The sequence below is a fragment of the Belonocnema kinseyi genome, chromosome 8 (assembly GCF_010883055.1).
Source record: "Belonocnema kinseyi isolate 2016_QV_RU_SX_M_011 chromosome 8, B_treatae_v1, whole genome shotgun sequence".
In the NCBI taxonomy this organism is placed as follows: domain Eukaryota; kingdom Metazoa; phylum Arthropoda; class Insecta; order Hymenoptera; family Cynipidae; genus Belonocnema; species Belonocnema kinseyi.
The window spans coordinates 110,031,378-110,055,751 of NC_046664.1; the positions used below are offsets into that span (position 1 = coordinate 110,031,378).

General features: G+C 33.0%; 1 protein-coding gene across 2 annotated transcripts in view; it reads left to right on the forward strand.

Annotated features, from left to right (window-relative positions):
• Positions 1 to 24,374, forward strand: part of LOC117177648 (protein fem-1 homolog CG6966) — a 124,200-nt gene that overhangs the window by 19,462 nt on the left and 80,364 nt on the right. The window contains exon 1 of one of the 2 annotated variants that reach the window (XM_033368444.1): positions 15,859 to 16,051. The exons of the other annotated variant lie outside the window; for it this stretch is intronic. Within the exon in view, the coding sequence (XP_033224335.1) occupies positions 16,016 to 16,051 (36 nt within the window). The 5' untranslated portion in view covers positions 15,859 to 16,015. Of the gene's footprint in view, positions 1 to 15,858; positions 16,052 to 24,374 lie in introns of those variants that run through there. 2 annotated transcript variants of the gene reach the window in all.

Below are 24,374 nucleotides of genomic sequence, written 5' to 3' on the forward strand. Positions count from 1 at the left end.
TGGCGGTAAAATTCCTGCCAGATGTGATGTAGTCAATCACACATTGAATGCGGGATGCGTACTGTCTTGCCCAGCCTATCTTTATGGCAAGTTGATGCATTCATCTTTTGGCCTTATGTTCAGCCGTTGGTTTTGTTTTACGGTTCGCATCGGTCAAAGCTCTCGCTGCATTATACACACAATAATTGATAGCCCAGAGGTCGGATTCATCGGAAAAATGTCCACGAAGCTCGTCATCCATTTCAGCCAGATCTTGAGGCTTGAGAGAAACCTTAGTGTTGATGTTTCTCCGGGTCGTAAAGCATCGCTCTTCATCTATTGGATGCCTGCCCACGGTTGGTCTTAGTGTCGCCTCTCTTTCTTTGTTGCCGGCTTGTTCTAGCTGTGGTAAAGTAGGCGTTCGGCTTACATAGCCCCTTTTACGGAGTAGTGCAGCATGGTTTCGCAGACGGTGCTGCGAAAAGTGCGATAACTCCGGGTGTTTCTCGCACCACAGAGCATGCAGCCGTGCCATGTAACCCTGTTCACGGGCCACACTCGCATCGTGGCAATCTAGCAAGTCGTGATTCAGTTGCTCCGTCCACCAAAAGGTCGCGAGATCCCGCCGATTCATCGCATTGAATCCATTTTTATTGGCTCCCCAAGCTCTAGATTGGTCGGCATTGTTGGCCGACCCATTGTCGGGAGCCCTGCGCGTTCTGTTGTTTTGAACCGCACTTACTACAACTATGTTTGGTGTTGTCATTGTTGTTCCCACGAGAAGCTAGGGAAAGGGGTTCGTCAATCCTTGTAGAGCCCCGTATGCAAGAATAAGGCTGCGTACTCTCAGAGGTCGCCCGGTATCCCAGAGTCACCGTTCTAGACACCTCACCCAGGTGCCATTCAGCTTTCGGCACGGTTTTCACACCTCCGCTTGGGGGTAATTCCTTCGGGACCACCCCTGGACAATTCTCCGCGACTGCCTATTTATTTTTATAACCATATTCAGCAGAAACCCTTGGTACAGGGACCCTCTATCCGCAACCCGAGGACGCGTTCGGTGGCTTTGTCATAGGCCCTTCGGTTTGATTCAAATAAAATGAAAATGAAACGTGTCCTATAATCTAATTCAATTGCTGAGTTTGATTCAGGCAAACTTGTCTTAAAGCAATGCAACGAATGCAAGGCGGTAAAAATACATTTGGCAGATAAAGCTAGAAGCGAACGCCCTACTGATATATTCCTCTGTCTCGATGTACCTGAAGTTCCGAACGTTCAAATCAACGAAATGAAAAAAAAAATATATTTTTTTTTCTGAAATTAGCCTAGCGGAATTAGTTCAGCTAAGCATAAAAGTGAGTATTATACGAAAAAATCTCCAAAAAAATTTATTTGAGGGTAAAACACCCCAAAATGTAATGCAGATAGGGGCAACACAGAATGTGCCGAATGACCGCCTTTATACACTTTTTTATCCAATAAAAGATAGTGTTAATTTACCTTGTTATAGAACAAGTTTTTTCACGGGGGTAAGAACTGCCGGAAAGAATAATTAAAACCACCCCTAGTGTATGAAAATCAGAAAATCGTCAAAATGCACCCCATTTTACAGTTTTTTTTTCGAGTTAAAAATACGCTTAATTTACCTTCTTACAGAACAAGTTTTTTCAGGGGGGTAAGAAATGCCGAAAAGCATATTTAAAACCACCCCTGGTGTATCAAAATCAGAAAATCGTCAAAATGAACGCCTTTGTACAGTTTTTTTCGAGTTAAAAATACGTTTAATTTACCTTGTTATAGAAAAATTTTTTCAGGGGGGTAAGAGCCGCCGGAAAGAATGTTTAAAACCACCCCTCCTTAACATCTTTTAAAACATCCTCCTCAAATATTTAAAATTTTCGAAAGTCTCTTGAAATTTTTTAAAGCTCCTGAAAATATCTTAAAATTTTTAAAATACACTGAAATATTTCAAATTTTTTAAAATCTCATATTAAACTGTAATCAATTGAAAACTCCTTGGAGTCTCTTCGCATTCTCTCCAACTTTTCAATTCCTTCAAAATCTTTTGAAATATCTAGAACTCTTTTTTTAAGATTTCTAAAGTACTTTTGAAGTTTTTTAAATAACCCTTTTAAAAATTTTCAAAGTTTTGTAAATTTCAATCTCAAAATTAATAAAATTTCAAGAAATTTTAAAAGATTTTAAATATTTGAGGATGTTTTAAAAGATGCCATGGCATTTTTAATTTCTTTTTAAAATTGAAAGGAATTACAAAGAGTTCAAAAAATTCTAGAAGGTTTATTTTTAAAAATTCGAAAGTTTGTGATTTTAAATATCTTTTCCGGCGGCTCTTCCCCCTGAAAAAACTTGTTCTATAACAAGGTAAATTAAAAGTATCTTTAACTCGAAAAAAAACTGTATAAAGGCGTTCATTTTGACGTTTTTCTGATTTTGATACACTAGGGGTGGTTTTAAATATTCATCCCGGCGGCTCTTACTCCCCTGAAAAAACTTGTTCTGTAACAAGGTAAATTAAGAGTATTTTTAAATCGAAAAAAAAAACTATAAAGGCGGTCATTTCGACGATTTTCTAATTTTCATACACTAGGGGTGGTTTCCAATATTCTTTCCGGCGGCTATTACCCTCCTGAAAAAATTTGTTCTATAACAAGGTAAATTAAACGTATTTTTAATACGAAAACAAACTGAATAAAGGCGGTCATTTTGACGATTTTCTGATTACCAGGGGTGGTTTTAAATATTCTTTTCGGCGGCTCTTACCTCCCTGAAAAAATTTGTTCTCTAACAAGGTAAATTAAACGTATTTTTAACTGGAAAAAAACTGTATAAAGGCGGGCATTTCGAAAATTTTCTGATTTTCATAGATTAAGGGTGGTTTTAAATATTCTTTCCGGCAGTCCTTACCCCCCTGAAAAAATTTGTTCTATATCAAGGTAAATTAAACGTATTTTTAACTCGAAAAAAACTGTACAAAGGCGTTCATTTTGACGATTTTCTGATTTTGATACACCAGGGGTGGTTTTAAATATGCTTTTCGGCATTTCTTACCCCCCTGAAAAAACTTGTTCTGTAAGAAGGTAAATTAAACGTATTTTTAACTCGAAAAAAAACTGTAAAATGGGGTGCATTTTGACGATTTTCTGATTTTGATACACTAGGGGTGGTTTTAAATATTCTTTTCGGCAGTTCTTACCCCCCTCAAAACACTTGTTCTATAAGAAGGTAAATTAAACGTATTTTTAACTCGAATAAAAACTGTATAAAGGTGGTCATTTCGACGATTTTCTGATTTTCATACACTAAGGGTGGTTTTAAATATTCTTTTCGGCAGATCTTACCCCCCTGAAAAAACTTGTTCTATAACAAGGTAAATTACAAGTATTTTTAACTCGAAAAAAAACTGTATAAAGGCGTTAATTTTGACGATTTTTTGATTTTCATACACTAGGGATGGTTTTAAATATTCTTTCCGGCAGTTCTTACCCCCCTCAAAACACTTGTTTTATAACAAGGTAAATTAAAAGTATTTTTAACTCGAAAAAAAACTGTATAAAGGGGTTCATTTTGACGATTTTTTGATTTTCATACACTAGGGGTGGTTTTAAATATTCTTTCCGGCAGTTCTTACCCCCCTGAAAAAACTTGTTCTATAACAAGGTAAATTAAAAGTATTTTGAAGTCGAAAAAAAACTGTATAAAGGCGGTCATTTCGACGATTTTCTGATTTTGATAGACTAGGAGTGGTTTTAAATATTCTTTTCGGCGACTCTTACCCCCCTGAAAACACTTGTTCTATAACAAGGTAAATTAAAAATATTTTTAACTGGAAAAAAACTGTATAAAGGCGGTCATTTCGAAAATTTTCTGATTTTCATACATTAAGGGTGGTTTTAAATATTCTTTCCGGCAGTTCTTACCCCCCTGAAAAAACTTGTTCTATAACAAGGTAAATTAAAAGTATTTTTAACTCGAAAAAAAACTGTATAAAGGCGGTCATTTCGACGATTTTCTGATTTTCATACACTAGGAGTGGTTTTAAATATTCTTTTCGGCGACTCTTACCCCCCTGAAAACACTTGTTCTATAACAAGGTAAATTAAAAGTGTTTTTAACTCGAAAAAAAACTGTATAAAGGCGTTCATTTTGACGATTTTTTTATTTTCATACACTAGGGGTGGTTTTAAATATTCTTTCCGTCAGTTCTTACCCCCCTCAAAACACTTGTTCTATAACAAGGTAAATTAAAAGTATTTTTAACTGGAAAAAAACTGTATAAAGGCGGGCATTTCGAAAATTTTCTGATTTTCATACATTAAGGGTGGTTTTAAATATTCTTTCCGGCAGTTCTTACCCCCCTGAAAACACTTGTTCTATAACAAGGTAAATTAAAAGTATTTTTAACTCGAAAAAAAACTGTATAAAGGCGGTCATTTCGACGATTTTCTGATTTTCATATACTAGGGGTGGTTTTAAATATTCTTTCCGGCGGCTCTTACCCCCCTGAAAAAATTTGTTTTATGACAAGGTAAATTAAACGTATTTTTAACTCGAAAAAAACTGTATAAAGGGGTTCATTTTGACGATTTTCTGATTTTGATACACTAGGAGTGGTTTTAAATATTCTTTTCGGCGACTCTTACACCCCTGAAAACACTTGTTCTATAACAAGGTAAATTAAAATTATTTTTAACTCGAAAAAAACAGTATAAAGGCAGTCATTTCGACGATTTTCTGATTTTCATACACTAGGGGTGGTTTTAAATATTCTTTCTGGCAGTTCTTACCCCCCCCCTCAAAACACTTGTTCTATAACAAGGTAAATTAAAAGTGTTTTTAACTCGAAAAGAAACTGCATAAAGGCGGTCATTTCGACGATTTTCTGATTTTGATACACTAGGAGTGGTTTTAAATATTCTTTCCGGCGGCTCTTACCCTCCTGAAAAAATTTTTCTATAACAAGGTAAATTAAGCGTATTTTTAACTCGAAAAAAACTGTATAAAGGCGTTCATTTTGACGATTTTCTGATTTTGATACACTAGGAGTGGTTTTAAATATTCTTTTCGGCGACTCTTACCCCCCTGAAAAAATTTGTTCTATAACAAGGTAAATTAAACGTATTTTTAACTCGAATAATAACTGTATAAAGGCGGTCATTTCGACGATTTTCTGATTTTGATACACTAGGAGTGGTTTTAAATATTCTTTTCGGCGACTCTTACCCCCCTGAAAAAATTTATTCAATAACAAGGTAAATTAAACGTATTTTTAACTCGAATAAAAACTGTATAAAGCCGGTCATTTCGACGATTTTCTGATTTTCATACGCTAAGGGCGGTTTTAAATATTCTTTCCGGCGGCTCTTACCCCCCTGAAAAAATTTTTCTATAACAAGCTAAATTAAACGTATTTTTATCTAGAAAAAAACTGTATAAAGGCGTTCATTTTGACGATTTTCTGATTTTGATACACTAGGATTGGTTTTAAATATTCTTTTCGGCGACTCTTACCCCCCCGAAAAAACTTGTTCTATAACAAGGTAAATTAAAAGTATTTTTAACTCGAAAATAAACTGTATAAAGGGGTTCATTTTGACGATTTTCTGATTTTGATACACTAGGAGTGGTTTTAAATATTCTTTCCGGCGGCTCTTACCCCCCCTGAAAAAATTTGTTTTATGACAAGGTAAATTAAACGTATTTTTAACTCGAATAATAACTGTATAAAGGCGGTCATTTCGACGATTTTCTGATTTTCATACACTAGGGGTGGTTTTAAACATTCTTTCGGGAGGCTCTTACCCCCTGAAAAAATTTGTTCTATAACAAGGTAAATTAAACGTATTTTTAACTCAAAAAAAAAACTGTATAAAGGCGTTCATTTTGACGATTTTCTGATTTTGATACACTAGGAGTGGTTTTAAATATTCTTTTCGGCGACTCTTACCCCCCTGAAAAAATTTGTTCTATATCAAGGTAAATTAAACGTATTTTTAACTCGAATAAAAACTGTATAAAGCCGGTCATTTCGACGATTTTCTGATTTTCATACGCTAGGAGTGGTTTTAAATATTCTTTTCGGCGACTCTTACCCCCCTGAAAACACTTTTTCTATAACAAGGTAAATTAAAAGTATTTTTGACTCGAAATAAAACTGTATAAAGGGGTTCATTTTGACGATTTTCTGATTTTGTTACACTAGGAGTGGTTTTAAATATTCTTTTCGGGGACTCTTACACCCCTGAAAACACTTGTTCTATAACAAGGTAAATTAAAATTATTTTTAACTCGAAACAAACAGTATAAAGGCGGTCATTTCGACGATTTTCTGATTTTCATACACTAGGGGTGGTTTTAAATATTCTTTCTGGCAGTTCTTACCCCCCTCAAAACACTTGTTCTATAACAAGGTAAATTAAACGTATTTTTAACTCGAAAAAAACTGTAAAAATGCGTTCATTTTGACGATTTTCTGATTTTGATACACTGGGGGTGGTTTTAAATATTCTTTTCGGCGGCTCTTACCCCCCTGAAAAAACTTGTTCTGTAACAAGGTAAATTAAAAGTTTTTTTAACTCGAAAAAAACTGTATAAAGGCGGTCATTTCGACGATTTTCTGATTTTAATACACTAGGGGTCGTTTTAAATATGCTTTCCGGCAGTTCTTACTCCCCTGAAAAAACTTGTTCTATAAGAAGGTAAATTAAACGTATTTTTAACTCGAAAAAAAACTTTATAAAGGGGTTCATTTTGACGATTTTCTGATTTTCATACACTAGGGGTGGTTTTAAATATTCTTTCCGGCGGCTCTTACCCCCCTGAAAAAATTTGTTTTATGTCAAGGTAAATTAAACGTATTTTTAACTCGAATAAAAACTGTATAAAGGCGGTCATTTCGACGATTTTCTGATTTTGATACACTAGGGGTGGTTTTAAATATGGCGGCTCTTACCCCCCTGAAAAAAATTTGTTCTATAACAAGGTAAATTAAACGTATTTTTAACTCTAAAAAAAACTGTATCAAGGCGGTCATTTGGACGATTTTCTGATTTTCATACACTAAGGGCGTGTTAAATATTCTGTCCGGCAATTCTTACCCCCCTGAAAAAACTTGTTCTGTAACAAGGTAAATTAAACGTATTTTTAACTCGAAAAAAAACTGTATAAAGGCAGTCATTTCGACGATTTTCTGATTTTAATACACTAGGGGTCGTTTTAAATATGCTTTCCGGCAGTTCTTACCCCCCTGAAAAAACTTGTTCTATTAGAAGGTAAATTAAACGTATTTTTAAGTCGAAAAAAAACTTTATAAAGGGGTTCATTTTGACGATTTTCTGATTTTGATACACTAGGGGTGGTTTTAAATATTCTTTTCGGCGGCTCTTACCCCCCTGAAAAAATTAGTTCTATAACAAGGTAAATTAAACGTATTTTTAACTCGAATAAAAACTGTATAAAGGCGGTCTTTTCGACGATTTTCTGATTTTGATACACTAGGGGTGGTTTTAAATATTCTTTCCGGTGGTTCTTACTCCCTGAAAAAACTTGTTCTATAACAAGGTAAATTAGCACTATCGTTTATTGGATAAAAAAGTGTATAAAGGCGGTCATTCGGCACATTCTGTGTTGCCCGTATTTGCATTACATTTTAGGGTGTTTTACCCTTAAAAAAAAATTTTTTTTTTGAGATTTTTTCGTATAATACTCACTTTTATGCTTAGCTGAACTAATTCCGCTAGGCTAATTTCAGAAAAAAAAAATTATTTTTTTTTATTTCGTTCATTTGAACGTTCGGAACTTCAGGTACATTCTGTCTCGAGATTCTTGCCTTATTGATTTTTTTCGTAATTTCTTTTTTCTTTTGTTTTATCACCACAGGATGAGTCTTTCTTCATTTCTTCATATCTACTTGGATAGTCCTGACTCACAGTTGGCCTTATAATATTAGAATGGCCAACAGTTGACTACACGTGTTCCTCTTTCTTCTTTTTCTCCTATTCTATCTTTGTCTTACTTGCCGTGGTTTTGTACACTGGGCATTTGGGCAGCATATATCACAAGTTTATTTTCCTTTGGCAAACGTACCTCAACATGACCTCAGCCTCGCACTCCAACTCAGGCTGTGCATAAAGATGTTACAGGCTTTGGAATTTAAGGCTTTCATCCTTCTCAATAAGCTGGAATCAAAATCAAAATTAGTTAAAATCAGTCAAACCATACAAGATACGTACTTCGCAAACCAAGTGTTGGGTCAACCTTACCACGTATTTTTGTTTTTTCTGAGAATACATTCGTCTTTTTCTAAGTCAGGGTTAAAATCATTATTTTTGCTTGTGGCTCTCCTCAACTTAGATGCGTTTTTCTCGATGAAGTCGGGTTTTCGATGTTCCAACTTCAAAAATGCCGCCGGCTTAAAAATGTCAAGAATTTATCCAACTATGTGCCCTAGCGTGGTCCAAAAATGCATTGCAAATTTTGTTTTCACTCTACAGGGCGAGTCACCCTCCAATTTTTTTTCAAAATTCAAATATTAAAACCTGCCACCGGGTACGAATGCTATTTAGTTTGTAAGGTATGGTACTGATATTTTATTATTTGGCACAGCCATTTACTTAGTTGCTGATACTAACTGAATTGTTACTGCAGCCAATGTAATTGTTGTACCCACTAATAAAATAGCAGTAGCAACTAATAAAATAGCAGTACGATATCTTACTAACTAAATAGTTAGATCAACTAATCATTTTTTTCAGTGTGCCAAACTTTTTAGGAATAGAAGAGGAGTATCGACGAAATAAAACCATAAATAAAAAATGTAAAAAATAATTGTATTTTCTGATTGAAATGTAATAGTTGGTCATTGTTTGGAGTAGTAAATTTGATGAAAAATATTATGTAATTATTTAAACAATTATTGTTTATTTACATAATTTCTAAAAATTGAGTCGGAGGTGTCCAATTATTTCTTAAGTTGATATCCTATGCTACTTTTTGTTGAATAGTCACACAATTTTGATGGATTTTTTCTCATTTTTCACAAATCTTCATTTGTTTAAACCATTTTTTTGCTCAAGCAGTTTTTTTATAACTTTAAAAAAATGATACAAAATAGAATAATACAATTATTTTTCTGAATGTATATTGTATAGAAAAAATAAATGAACCGTTTTTTAATTGTTCAAACAAATATAATTTGTTTAAAGAATTATTTTTCCAAAAATACGTTTCATATCGTATTTGCTGAACTAAACAGAATATTGCATGATTTTGAGGAGTAGTCAATTCTGTTAAAAACGTAATTTCATCGTTTGAACAATTTTTATTCGTTTAAGTAGTTTTCTATTAAAAAATGTGGTTCAATAATATAAAATATAACACATAGAATTATTTTCGTAAATATATATATTTATTGTGTCTTAGCAGGATGTCAGCTTGATATTCATAAGTCTTTCAAATGCCATAATGAAATGTAATATAAATCCAGTTTATATGCAGTATAATTACAAAGCTGATAAAAAAACATTATTTTTTGGCCAAAGACAATGTTTTCTTTCTGATATCTGGAAACAGTTTTCTGTAATTTTTTACAATTTTTAGTAACTAAAAAGTTCGAAATCGGCTTATTTTATGATTTTTATTATTTAAATGATTATAAATAAATTGTACTAATTGTATAAAGTTAACTAAAGTGAAGTTTTTATTATTATAATTATTATAAATTACATAAAATATAGCACTGCTTCCCCATAAATGTTGTTTAGAGAAAATGTTGAAACTTAAATCATAATTTGCGTTAGTGTATGTACTTTTTTTATAATATAATCATGGTAAAGATTGTAAATATATGAAGAATGCAATAATATGCTTTTATAATTTAAAGTTGTAATGACTTATAGGGTGTATTCAATATTTCGAAAAAAAAAGATGTAAACCATCCATACACAATTTAAAGGAGAATAAAAAAAAATAACTGTACAAACAATAATATAAAGCTTTCATCAGAATTTAACACTACTCGAAATCATTTAATATTATGTTTAATTCAGAAAATGCGATTTGAAAAATATTTTTAGAAAAATAATTTCTTAAACAATTAAAAAATGGTTCATTTATTTTTTCTACACGCCATACGTTCAGAAAAATAATTATACGTATTCTAGTTTGTTTCATTTTTTTATAGTTATCGAACAAAAACTGCTTCAGCAAAATAAAATTGTTTAAACAAATAGAGATTTGTGAAAAATAAAAAGAAATGTATCCAAATTTTGTAATTATTTAACAAAAAGTAGCATAGGATACCAAATTGAGAAAAAATTGGGTATCTCCGTGTCAATTTTTAGAATTAAAAATAATAATAATAATAATTGTTTAATTAATTACATAATGTTTTTAATGCAATTTACTACAAACAATGAACAACTGTTATATTTCAATGAGAAAATACGAATATTTTTTACATTTTTTACAAATAAATAAATATTTAAATAAGTTATATTTATTCAAAACAATTAAAGATTGCTTAAAAAGTCATGGGAAATATTAAAATTGTCCATTAGTAACTATTTGTATGAAAAAACGACAAAAATTGCTACAAATTAACAATAATGGGATTTTGAATTGTTCGGTGGCTCCTGTTAATGTTTTAGTTTTGAAAAATAAAAATTAGAAATTTCTTTCCTTCGTAAATGGAAACTTGGGGGGGGGGGGGCTTGTCCTGAAGCTCGAAAAGCTTTTTTTAGCCACACTAGTGTGCTCCTGTGCATTAGATTTTGCAATCTTTTAATTTCAGAACAGCCGCTTACCGACATTAAAGTTTGGATATAGAAATTCCATATTCATTAAGAAAACAAAATTCGGATTCAAGCTATTTTTTATGAATTGTAGTTTAAAGTTTCAATTAATAATGGCAAAATAAGTAATTTAAAAATAAGGCATTGGAATGTAATCAAATAAAATGGAGATAAAATGACAATTTAAGGGGGGAAAAGTGTTACGTTAAATAATAAAGCAGCGATTTGAGGAGCGTAATGGCGCTGGTTTATCTCTAAAATGGATGTTCTAGCTTTAATTTGGTATGTAATACTTTACCTACTAATTCATCATTTATCAATATTATAACTTCACAAATGTTTCTATTCATTTCTTACTGGTTTCTACTAAGCGGAGGAAAAATACGTGACAGGGTAGGGAGGTCTCTCAAAGCTTTGAAAAATGCATGACATATGTGAACGCTTTTTATGTCATAGTCTTCAAAGAAAATGATTATGGTTGCAATTGAACAGAAGCACTAGGAAATAATAATGAATTTATCTTTTTATCAGGATAAAAAAATGGTTTTAGTAGAAAAATCTACATCCAATCGCTTTAAATACCACTTGTTACTACATGAAATAATGCAATTTCGAATGCGATTAATTTTTAATTCTGAAAAATTTGGAATATTCCAGTTTTAAATTGCGCACTTGCAGGTACCTACATAAACTTTTAAAGCTTTTAAACTTTGTGTTGAAAAATATTCAATTTGTAACCTTTTGATTAGATTATTCATTTTGCAAGGTGCAGCTCTAAAATAATTTAATTTTGAAATGCTTTAACGTTAAAACCGTTGGGTTTAATTATCCCAATTTTTAATCGATCATGATGCAATAATTTCAGAGTGTGTTAGAATAAAAATTAGAAGTTTAATTAACAATATTTAGATGGCGATAATGATTTTTTTCATTATTTAAAAAAGATTGATAGAAATATCATTTTTAAGATGATGTTTTGTCGATATTCCGCGTGTTCTACCATCATATATTAAAATAGATAAGCGTTATACAACTTATCCACCTCGTACCCTCAGTCGTACCAACCTTCACCAAATCTTCACATTTCTTATTGTACTAAGAGGAAATTTTTCAGACATAACATATACTAATTCGAATACAAATGTACACGAAATACTTATACGCTACAATACACTTATAACTATTATGCACAACATTTTCACAATAGCTTTCGAATTCTATAATAAATTCAATTAAATATGATTATTCAAGTTTTCATTGACACGACAAAATCATGGTATTATCATGTTGGTATCCCTGATGACATCGAAATATTCAGTGTGTTGGGTTCCCACCAAATTTGCGTCCTCATGCAACGCTGCTGAAATGCACGTGAATTTTCGCTAACAAGTTCATTTGCACCACTTAAAAAATAATGATTAAGGCGTAATGTTTATTTAAAAGCTTATATTTCTTACGCTAGGTGCTAAACATTCTGATATTTTGCAAACTGATTTGTAATTCATAAAAGTTTTACATTTTCGCATGCATTATAAAATCTTGGATTTTACTCATTGCCTGTTTCTTTTTAAATGATTCGTATTCAGAAGAGTTCAACTTTGAATGCTTTAATTTGCAGTTTAGCTTTAAAAACTTCATTTTCGTTCATATGAAATTCTTGTCTCTAATATTCAACTTGTCAATTCAAACATTAAAATAATTGAAAAAGCTTTTTTATATTCTGGGAATTGACTTAATCGATAATTACTTGTTTAACTCCCCTCATCAACTTTGAAATGCAGGAGTTTTTTTTAGATCAGATTGACTCATCTCCAACGTCTTTAGTTACCAGATACGTTCAGGGAATCTCCGAATAAATATGAAAATTGAAGACTAATAATTCTTAGATGCTGGATTTTTATTTTAGATTTTTAATTATAAAAAATAAATTTTAGGTTAAAAATTGATTGGTAAAGAAGTAAGTGCTTGATCAGTGTTGTCAGAGTGAGGCATTACAATGTTTCATTGCATTCTAGCGAGCGTAACGAATTTTACCCGGACAAATTCGAAAATTTCCCGGACAATTTGGAACTGAAAAATCAGGTTCAATTATAAAACAAAATAGTTAAAAAAATGTTTAATTGTATTTATTTTTCTGTAAAAACATCATCTAAACTGCCGTAAAAACGTATCATTTTTGTAAAAAATGCATTTTTGGTATCGTTGGATTCGTAAGAGAAAAATGCGTTTGTGTTAATAAAAATTATAATTAGTTAATGTATATTGCAAAAAACGATTGTATCTAAATAAGGGAAGTTGGAAAAGTTAAAAAAAAAATACGATCTAAAAAGATACGCAAAGCACTTTGCCCTTATTAAAATGTGTACAATGCATGTAATGCTTCATCAGCATACAAATAAAAAAAACCTAAAGGACTTAGTACTTTTTTTCCTGGTTAGTGACTAAGTCTGGAACAAATTTACAAACGAAGCCTTTTCGTATGTTTTATACTTGTAAAGTAGCTCAGACTCTGATCTGAAATCCAAGGGAAATAAGTCACGCTTAGATTCGGCTATACATTGGCGACGGTTGTTCGTGTAAGCCAAAAGTGACTGTGTTCTTTTTGCCTTTTATGTTTGATCTTCCGCGAATAATAAAAAATCGCAAGTCTATTTTCTAATAGTAATTGCTTAAAAATCAATTTTTGTGTCTCTAGATTATTCCAAATTTTATTCGATATTAGAGTTTTGTGGGCAAACAGTTTTTCTCGATTTTCTCAGTTCGAATGAGATTGGCCTTATGTATCTTTTTCTTTGTACGACAATACAGCCAGAACACATTTTTTTATATTACTTTCTGAAATTTTTTCTAAAAAATGTTAAAGATAATTAAATCAAATTGAAGTGAATTGTTCCGGTCTTTTCTGGCATTTTTTCTATTCCCCGAAAAATTTCCAACCTGGACTCGTTGACTCCTGGTTCCATATATTATTATAAGTTTCCCAGGCAACATTCCTATGACCACCGTCAAACCATTAGTTCAAAAAATACTTTCATAAAAAAGCTACTCTCTATCAAGACGTTTTTCGTCGAAGATTTCATAAATTCAGCAGTTCAGCATGTTTCCGGAAGTTTAGTAAAAATATGACAAGAGTGCGTTATTTAAAATAACCGTTCCAGAAACCTCGCCCCTTTGTGACATTGAAAATTATCTCCACGAAGTGTTGAGGTCTCATAATATTGCATAATGGACGTAATAAGTCTTCATTTTTCTCGGTTCTTTGGTTTCCTCTTTTTAAACTGCGATCAAAATGCAGTTCTCTTTCTTTCATTCTCGCTAATGTTACGTAAAGTAAGAGTCGATCAGGAAGACAATTAGAAAGCTGTCGAGCGTACTATGGAGGCGTTCGTCTACATAAACATTTATGCAGTAGCGTATCCAAGATTTATTAAGAAGGGTACAAAATTCAATTAACTCGAATTCATGGTTTTACAGAATAAAATATTTCAAAACGTATTAACTTAGTTATTCTTGAGAACAATATTAAAAATAAATCGAGTTTTTAGATTTTGAGAAGATTCGAAAAATAAAAACGATAACAATGTGTTATTGATATATTTTAAGTATTGGAATATATTTTTAATAGGCTATATACCATTGCAAATTATGTTTTTTTCTGTTCCAGGTAAAGTTCACATTTTTTTCGCCAATGGAAGATTCTGTACGGGAAAAGTTTTATGTAAACGAATTTAATAATGCGTGACGTCACATTTCTTTGAAGGTCGGTTTGGTGTAAGACAAGAATGTCCTATCGTATTGCACTTTGTGTAAACTTTTCGATTTTTTCAAGCAAAAGAGATTGGAATTTTTACTCTTATAATTGTGAAGAATTAAGGCTTGGAATTGCTCTTATTGAAGTTTTGAAATTGTGATGAGATGATCAAAAAAGAAGTTTCAACAATTAATATAATTGATCTTTAAATTTGGCGACAGGTTGAGTAATATTTAATCAATGAATTTTTTTGTCGTATAAGTTTCAAATTTTTTTGTTTTTGTACAAAAATGAAAAAAACCTTAACCAGCATTTGAATTAATATGAATTGAAAGCTTCCAAATAAAATTAAAGTCCTTTGGATTTGGAATTATTCAAAACTTGTATTCTTTCAGTTTGGAATATTTTGGGTAGTTCCAGTTTGGAATTTTCAATTTATGATAGCTTCAAAATTTCAATGCTTTTAATTTTACAAGTCAAAGAATAAATTGCTCTAAATTTGTATACTGTATTGTTTGATACTGGGATATTGTATTATTCTAAATCTTAAAATGAAACGTTCAAAATGGAAAAATATAAAATCAGAGAATTTTAATGTTCTTAAATTATAAATTTTAAACCTGCAAGAAGAGCAGTTTTATATATTAAATGTGAAACACCGCTTTTCTTGAAACATTCATCTGAAGAGAGTGAGTATTACAAATATTGGACATTTAACAGTATAGTTAAATTTTTTAAATCTTGAATTAAATTAAACTGTATTTAAAAATTGTTTCATAAAAAAATTACCCTTATTAGAAATTAAATCTAAAAAATGAGCACTTAAAATAAAAGTATTTTAGAATTACGTATTAAACATATAAATGATTTCGTTTTTTTAAATTTTACAAATTAAACTTTTCGAATTCAAAATAATTTCAAATCGAACTAACTCAAAATTGCAACGTTTCATATGATATCAAGTTAATGACATTTTAAGTTACTTGCACGATTTTTTTTACTAAAAATAAAAAAATAAAATCTGTTCGAAAAATAAATTCATTGCCATTTCCCGGTTTCAGTAAATTCCCTGTTTTTTTTTTCGATTTTTCGTCCAGCGACCACTCCCTCCAAATTGAAAATATTAGAAATATTTTTTTCCCATAACGTGATGCATACGTCCATGTATTAATGAACTCGTAGCAGCAACCCTGATAGACTGTCGCTTTAATATCGTGGAGTCAACTTTCTCGTCGATACGTCGCTAGATTTGGACTCTCTTTCTCTTTTGATCAAGTCTGGAGCCTCAGTCTTGTTCCTCGATCAACAGATCCACCTACGGAGCCTCTCAGTGAAGTTTTCAGTGCTCAGTATAAATACTGGCTCTCAGAATCCGAAGGTGGGAGTTCCTCGCCTTCCTGGTTCTGCTCTGTATCGATAGTTTTTTTCGTCCTTTGCGGAAAACACATTTCTCGAAAGTGGAGGACGTGGATAACGAATGGCGTTTGTGAGTTTCGATCGAAACCTGGCGAGGGTGAGTGAAACTGAAAGATGATTCTATACCCGGTTTGAAAGATTATTTTGGCTTCCGCAGACATTCACTGTTATTCCGATATTTGAGATTCTCGCGGTCTCTGCTTACTTTTCTTGTGAATAGCGAAAACATCCATTCTAAAGATTATCGTTTGATAGGATTTGGATTAATGAATGAGCAACGTCCCTTCTCAATTTAGAATCGAGATTGCTAGGTTTCCAATTTTGAATCATAGGGATAAATTTAATGCATAGATCAGGGATTCAACATTAATTTAATTGAGTTCGTTTATTTACAATGTTACGAACATTTTTTTGCAACTTTTCCTTTGTAACTGAAAAATAAATCGTGTGCAGTTAACTGAAGTTATTTTATTTTCAGAGATTTTTCTGCACCCGACCTCTAGCCTGAATACATTATTTGTGAGAAAGGAGGCTATAAAAGTTGTAGGTAGTAATAACAATGCTCAATGCTGGGTTATTGCCCTTCCTCTCGGCAATGAGTCACACATTTTTTCTTGAACGAACAGATGTGAAATTATCAGATTTTCTACCAGATTCGATTCGATTCGATTCTTCAGATTCGAACTAGTGTAACCAGGTAGAATTTTTAAGATGCATTTTAACTTGTGCCTAAAAATAATTTTACTAGTATTTTGCAACTTTCAACACAATTAGTGTATAAAAAAAATATATTTATCGGAAACTGTTTACATAAGGAATTTTCATCGTATGCAGTGAAAGAAGACGTTTCCGGTTAAACATAAATTGAGATAAGAAATCTATTCTAACTTTCAGATGACTTAAAATCAGTGTTGTCAATAACAGAGAAATTTCCCAGTTTCGGTTAATTTCGATGCCGTCGGGATTTTTTTGGGAAATTGAATAATGCCAGGACAGATCGGAGCGATTAAATTTAATTTGATTTAATTATCTTTGACATTAAAAAAAAATTCAGAAAGTAATATCGAAAAATAATGTGCTTTGGCCGTAGATGATTATATTACATAAAATCAACAGAAATCATACAATTGTGGACGTACGTATCAAAAGGGCCCTCAGGGGCTATTAACAAATACGTGATACATTTTTCAGGAACTTACCCCCTCCCCCGCGTTTTACTTTTTCCATTGGTCTTAACATGGAGAATAATACTTCGGCAGACCCCCCACCCCCCCCTCAAGCGTATCACGTATTTTGTGAATGACCCCTTATGGTCAGTTCTGGTTTAAGAGATATTCATATTTTTCTACATTGAGTTAACAATTAATATTTTCGGGTTTGAGTGGGGGAGGATAGTGGGATTTATACTGAATCTAGTAAGACTATACTCATATCTAGGGATTAACCGAAAGTAGTCATATTTCCTGATCGAAGAAAAAGTATAACACGCGTACTTATGGCATTCGCCAAGTTCAGGTGAATTTTTCGAGGTTCTAATTTCAAAAATACCTCGGTGACTGGGTTTTTCAACTCAAAGGGCTCGTCTTGGGCCTAAAATTCCGGAAATTTATCCGGGTATATACCCCTACATGGAACTCCATGCCGGATATAAGATCCCTTTTCAAACGGGTGCCCGCGATGACATCGCGATGACATCGTGACTTCTAAAAATGCAAGTAGGTTGTTATGGTCCTTGGTTTTAGTTTTTTTGCATATAACTTTACGAAGACCAAATGAAAAACAAGCGATAATTAGGCCGTTATAGAACACCCCGGTAGAGGTAGAAGCGAGCTTTTCAATTTGCGATAGTTACACATTTTAAAGTTTTAACAACAAGGATACTATCGAAATTAAATTTCCTTTAATTATAGGGGAGAGGAGGCCAAGCTGGCGCAACGGCTAAATTGGCACACCCTTATTCATACTAAAACTATAATAGTTAGTCTCATGAAAAGAGTTCTATAATCTTTATTATTCCATAAAATATATAGAAGTCAATACTTTTGTGAAATTTTTTTATAATATCTACCATTAGCTATTTAACAAATTCTTGCGGCGACATAGCACCACTTTCTTTAAAATCTCTTATAAGTATCTCTCAAAATTCCATATTTAAAATATAGAAATACATCGTATACTAATATTTACGTAGGCCCCGGCTTTCCACAGGGACTTAGTCGGCCCGTCCATGGGCCCTCGGGTCTTCAGGGTCTCCCGTCAGGCGTCGCGTCAGTTCGTTGACCTGGACAGTTTATCTCAGATCCTCACATCTCGATTGGGTTCAATTACATAACCCATTATCGTTTGCACTTAATTGCTGGGTTTTCATTCGTTAACCAAAGTTCAATACATTTAGTTTAATTTTAAGCGACAGCGAATAATTATGCAACTCCGCTCTCTACAGATCTCAGGTGTCACTGCATGATGCACATGTGGCATTATCTTTTTCGACTAAAAATAAAGGCCAAATGAAGTGCATGAGAAACGTAAAATGGGAAATAGAATGCTAATTATCTTTAATTTCTTATTTTTTTGATTTTTGTCTTTATTATTTCCTTTTTTCTCACATTATTTTACTATTCAATACGTATAAAGAAGAGTCATATACATATACAGGCACCACATATTGCACACGAATGTAGTTCTCCTGCCCATCACAAAGAGCGCTGAATGTCGCTATTTAATTCCTACGTAGTTGAGCGAACCTGTCCGCCACTGGAGCAAGTGGTGGAAGGATTGATCTCTAAGCAGCTCCATTGCAAGCTCAGGGTGTGGATCTACTTAACTACCTCCGACCTAACGCATCCGTAAGGTGGAGCGAGGGCCAATGATCGGTACAGGCGCGAGTATTTTTTGCAACGTTTCTTCAGACGTGGGATGTCCTTTTATTAAAAAAATCTTTGCGCAAGATAGTTTTTTATTCACGCTACCAAGTATCGCATCCTGGGATTAACTCAATAGTCAAACTCGTAACTCAGCGTTACGTTTGGTTAGCCATTCTACAACATTTATACTGCCATCTTGTCGGCCTGAGCCTATATCCACATCGACATGATGGGTACTCTATCAATTTCTCAAGGGTTCATTTACTTCGTTCCTCCTGTTATCATGCTAGCAATCGGTCAGCTTGCTCTGATGATTTGGAAACACCTCCTTGAGATCGAGTTGTAGATCTTGTGTACGATCAAGCTTTGTGCACGCAAGAAAGTATCCTGTAAAATGTAAAATCTTGAAAGCTGAGGTTTAAATTACTTCTTAAGGTCATGTGATGAGTGGGTCGCGTGAATAGATTTCTACCTGAACGAAACTTTTTTTATTTCCTAACTTATTTTCACACGAAGCACTACATCGATTTGAAATTTGGGGTAATAAATAACAAGCAATAAGAAAGGTAGGTCTGGTCTTAATTTTGTATAATTCTGAAAAAAGTTTTTCTTATAATTAATTTTTTTGCTTTTTTTATAATTATTCAAATTTAGGGCCAGACCCACTTTTCTTAGTGCTTCTTATTTATTATCCAAAAAGTTCCACTCGATGTGGCGCTTCGTGTGAAAATAAGTTAGGAAATAAAAAAAGTTTCGTTAAGGTAGGAATCTTGTCACGTGACCCACTCGTCACATAGTCTTAAATAATTTTTTGTGACGATATAGCACCATTCGGTTCGAAGTTTCTTGAGAATAAAGTGTGGCAGTACAGAACTAGATAACCAATAAAATAGGAATTTTTTAGGGGGCGCAAAAGTAATATTTAAAATCGAAATTACTATTTAAAGCTGAAACTTTGGTTTGCGATTCAAAATCAACATTTTTCTTCTTTGACGTTTTTCATATCGTGCGTTATTTAGCTCAAAATGTTCATTTTCGTGTTTTTGGAGTTGTGTACATGCTATAACTCAGGTAATTTTTGGTTTTGTGAAAAACGTCATTAGGATAAATTGTTCCTCTTTTTGAATACTATAAATATCCGTACTTAGAATTCTTGAATTTTGAAAAAAGTGGTCTTAAAAATATTCAAAACGCGTTAACTTTGAATTTTGATCCAACCTGACTGGCTAACGAACTTGACCTTGAGTTTACGACACTAAAAGAGTGTACCAAAGGCCAATCTAATATATTTTTTCTCAAAAGCCATCGTGCCGACAAATAGACACACGTACATACATACGCAATCGTAAAATCCTGTTTTCGGATTCAGGGTGTCTCAATACATGGATATTTGGCAACAATTGAGGGGGGGGGGGGTCAAATTTTACACAAATCTAATACCTTCTCTGACGTGAATGTCAAAATAATAGTGACTTGTGAAATCAAGCTACCCACATACGCGCACCTCAAATAAGTGAAGTTGAAAGAAAAATGTACAACCGTAAATAATGGAAAAATGTTATTTAGGTAGCTTGATATCTTGGCTATAGTAATTAAAACGACAAATTTTAAGGAAAAATAGATAAAATCGTTAGTTTTAGTTTTTTGGAAGTGCTACACCTACGTCAAGTTACCGATTGTTTTTGGTTGAAGTTGTTTTTGGCAATCTAAAAACGCATTTCATTCAAAAATATTGCCAAATTTCTTATTTAGGGGGTGAATAACAATCCCTAACGTGATTTCTGTAGATGCGACAGAAAAGTTGACTACAAAGTGGATAAAGTTCATATATATTTAAGAGAGTAATAAGTCTAACCGTTCGGAATCAAAACCAGACAAAATTTTTTGGTGCTGAGAAACCTCGCTCCAACCCCTAAGAACAACCCCTATGATAAACGATATTTGAAATTAGTTAAACCGAAAAAAACAGCCAGAAGGTAATAAAAAGTTGGGTGTTTAACGTCCTGAAAAATACCCCTTTTGTTCCCCCGGCTAATGGTGGTGGTAAGAAACCTCGCTCGAAAACCGAAAACCCACCCCTAATTAATAAGTTCCCAAAATTCTAGGAAATGTCCAGTTCAGTTTAAAGGTAATACATTTACGATCATTTAATAGCTTAGAAAATTAATCAAAAGCATCCCCCTAATTATGGTAGTGGCAGAACACCTCGGTCAAATACCAAAAAACCACCCCTAATGAAATCCAATTTTTTTAAATTCGGAAAATCGACAAAAACAGGCAAAGGGTAATACAAAGTTGGCTGTTTAACATTCTGAAAAATACCCCTTTTGTTCCCTCGACTGATGGTGGTGGTAAAAAACCTCGCTCGAAAACCGAAAACCCATCCCCAATTAATAAGTTCCCAAAATTCTAGGAAATGTTCAATTCTGTTTAAAGGTAATACATTTACGATCATTTTATAGTCTAGAAAATTAATAAAAAGCATCCTCCTAATTATGGTACTAGCTGAACATCTCGTTCGGATACCAAAAAACCACCCCTAATGAAATCCAATTTTTGAAAATTCAGAAAATCGACAAAAACAGGCAAAGGCTAATAAAAAATTGGGTGTTTAACGCCCTGAAAAATTACCCCTTTTGTTTCCCCGACCAATGCTAGTGGTAAGAAACCTCGCTCGAAAACAGAAAACCCGCCCCTAATTAATAAGTTCCCAAAATTCTAGGAAATGTCCAATTCAGTTCGAAATTAATAGAATTTGAGTTCATTAGGGGTGGTTTTTTGATGTTCGACCGAGGTGTTCTGCCACCACCATAATTAGTGGGATGCTTTTTATTAATTTTCTAAGCTTTGAAATGATCGTATATGCATTAATTTAGAACTGAATTGGACATTTCCTAGAATTTTGGGAACTTATTAATTAGGGGTGGGTTTTTGGTTTTCGAGCGAGGTTTCTTACCACCAGCATTAGTCGGGGGAACAAAAGTGGACATTTTTCACAGGGACTAGGAGCGAAGCGTCATTCGCCCTTTTCACTTCTCGAGCTAAAGAGTCTCGGAAGGCAGATCAACCTCTTCTCTCCGCAGTCCTCGAGCAGAGTGACTTAACTTGGTGTCACAAGTTTCGTTGTGGGGAGAAGAGAAGTGATCTCGGGGAGTCTCCTATCGGAATGATTGAGCAACTTGTGGCCAGCTGTGGTGCTCGACTCTGCTTACGCGAAGGAAGGGGAAACAGGGTGAACCTCGAAGCCTTCAATGCGCAACGCGAAACTCAAAGGCGTGCTTCTTGGTTGCCGAGAAAACTCGCAGCGAGACTGGATGCTACTCGAATCCTCTGCATGAAGAAGCTCGCCGCGAGCTTCGCGAGCCTTGCCTAGAACAGGCTTAGCCAGGGGCGAAGTTTGGGCCCCCGAAACTAAGTTTTTTCATTATTCAATTACCTTTTCCCCCACTCTTTGCCTATACATAAATCCGAAGTCCGTATTGGAAAAAAATCGAAGCCCCTCCCCAAAAAAATCCTGGCTATGTCGCTGGCCGAGGAAATTGCACAATAATTTTTTTAAACATTTTATTCCAAGTTACCAGTATCTTTGTACTGACATGAAATAATGAAGAACGTTCATCATTAAACAAAATTTAATAATTTTCTATTAAATCCTTTCATTTTTAAATAATATATCCTTCACTTCTGAACAAGCATTTCAACTTTCTACCAAATTAGTTTAATTTTAAACCAAAAATATGAATTACAAACACCACAGTAAATCAAAATTTAATAAATTTAAATTAGATCAAAAACCAAATTAAAACTCCTATTGAACGTCCAATAATCAAATTGATGCAAACTCCTGTTAAAAAAATTTAAAAAAAAAGAATCCAAGGACCAAATTTGGAGAGCAACGAACAAATAGAAACAAAAAATCCTATTGTAATCTGAAAAAAAAATTCAGACAAAAATAAAAAAGAGGAAAGAAAAATGAGAAGGCAGTGTAACACATCCCCTTCCATCTCTTTTGCTTCCTTTGAATGTTATTTTATTGTTATATGCGTCTTCATATTCTGAATTGTCTACTTAATCAAGTATAGTCAAAGATTAAGTTTCTCAAAGCTCTGTAGGCTTTGAGGTACACATTCTCATCGTGACACTTGCGGTGCGCGCTCGATTTCCGACAGACATTTGGAAACTGGTTTTGTTGGATTTTTTTTCTCGTAACTTTCGTCGTTTTTCCACACATTTTTTTTTATTTTACTTTTTTCAACGTTATTTTTCACGAATAAAACAAAAAGTACGCGTCCTATCAAGAAGTGATTCTTAACGAAATTGTAGATCTTTTTTGAGATAACCATTTTTGTTAATTCATCTTTTTTGTATTCTACATAGTTTGTCCACAAAATGGAATTTTTTATTTTCCATTATTTTTTGTGCAATCAAAATTTGAATTTTCGATTTTTGAAGAAAATCCAAAAATTGGTTATGATAATCATTTAGGGCTTTCAAAAAGAAATGTTTTTCTTCTATTGACTTTTTTTCATATCGTGCGTTTTTCGGCTTCAAATTTTGATTTTCGGTTGATTAAAAAAATTTTGAAAACGCTATAACGCTGATAATTTTCTTTTAATAGAAAAAAGTCATTAGGATAAATTGTTTGTTTTTTTCAATACTATAAATATCCGTACATAGAATTTTCAATTTCAGAAAAAAGTGGTCTTAAAAATTTTCAAAATGCGCTCACTTTTGAATTTTTATCAAAGATGGCTGGTTAACAAACTTTTCCTTTCTTTTAGGACCTAGAAAAAGTGTGCCCAAGATGGATTTGATTCGTTCATTTTTTCGAGAGTTATCATGTTTTCGGACGGACAGGCAGACAGACGCCATCGTGAAAACCTGGTTTTCGGATTCAGAGGGTCTCGAAACGTGGAGATCCGTTGAAAAAGTATGATGTCAAATTCCCGACAATTCTAATACTTTCTCAATTATAAATGATGAGAATGTAAAAAGACGAAAGAAAGAAAAAGAGAAGGAATGGGATGTGGTTGTGCGCCATCTCATTTTTCCTTCCACTTTTTTATTTTTGTCTAAATTTTTTTTATTGGTTTTTTCAGATTGCAATAGGATTTTTTGTTTTTGTCTGTTTTGTTGTCCAAATTTGGTCCTTGGATTCTTGCTTTTTTAACAGGAGTTTGCATCAAAAAAGTTAATTTTAATCCGACAAAAGCGAATTTTGCAACAAAACAATTACATTTACAAGCAAAGTGGCGATTCTTCAATGAAGAAGATTTATTTTCTAGAAACAAATTAGTTTAATTTTTCATATAATTCATTTGTGGACGTTCATGTGAATGGAATAAAAATTTTTTTTTTTTCTAATTTTTGTTTTCCTGAAATCAATTAGAAGGCCAAAAAATAATATTTTGCCGGCAAGGATTGTCGAATACAAATGTTTTTAAACAGTTACCTGTCCTTACACATCACCCTTTATTCAAACCTACCTTGTTAAAGTTTGATTGTCGATATTTAACCAAATAAAAACGTCCGAAATCCTCTTTTCTAACCCCAAGA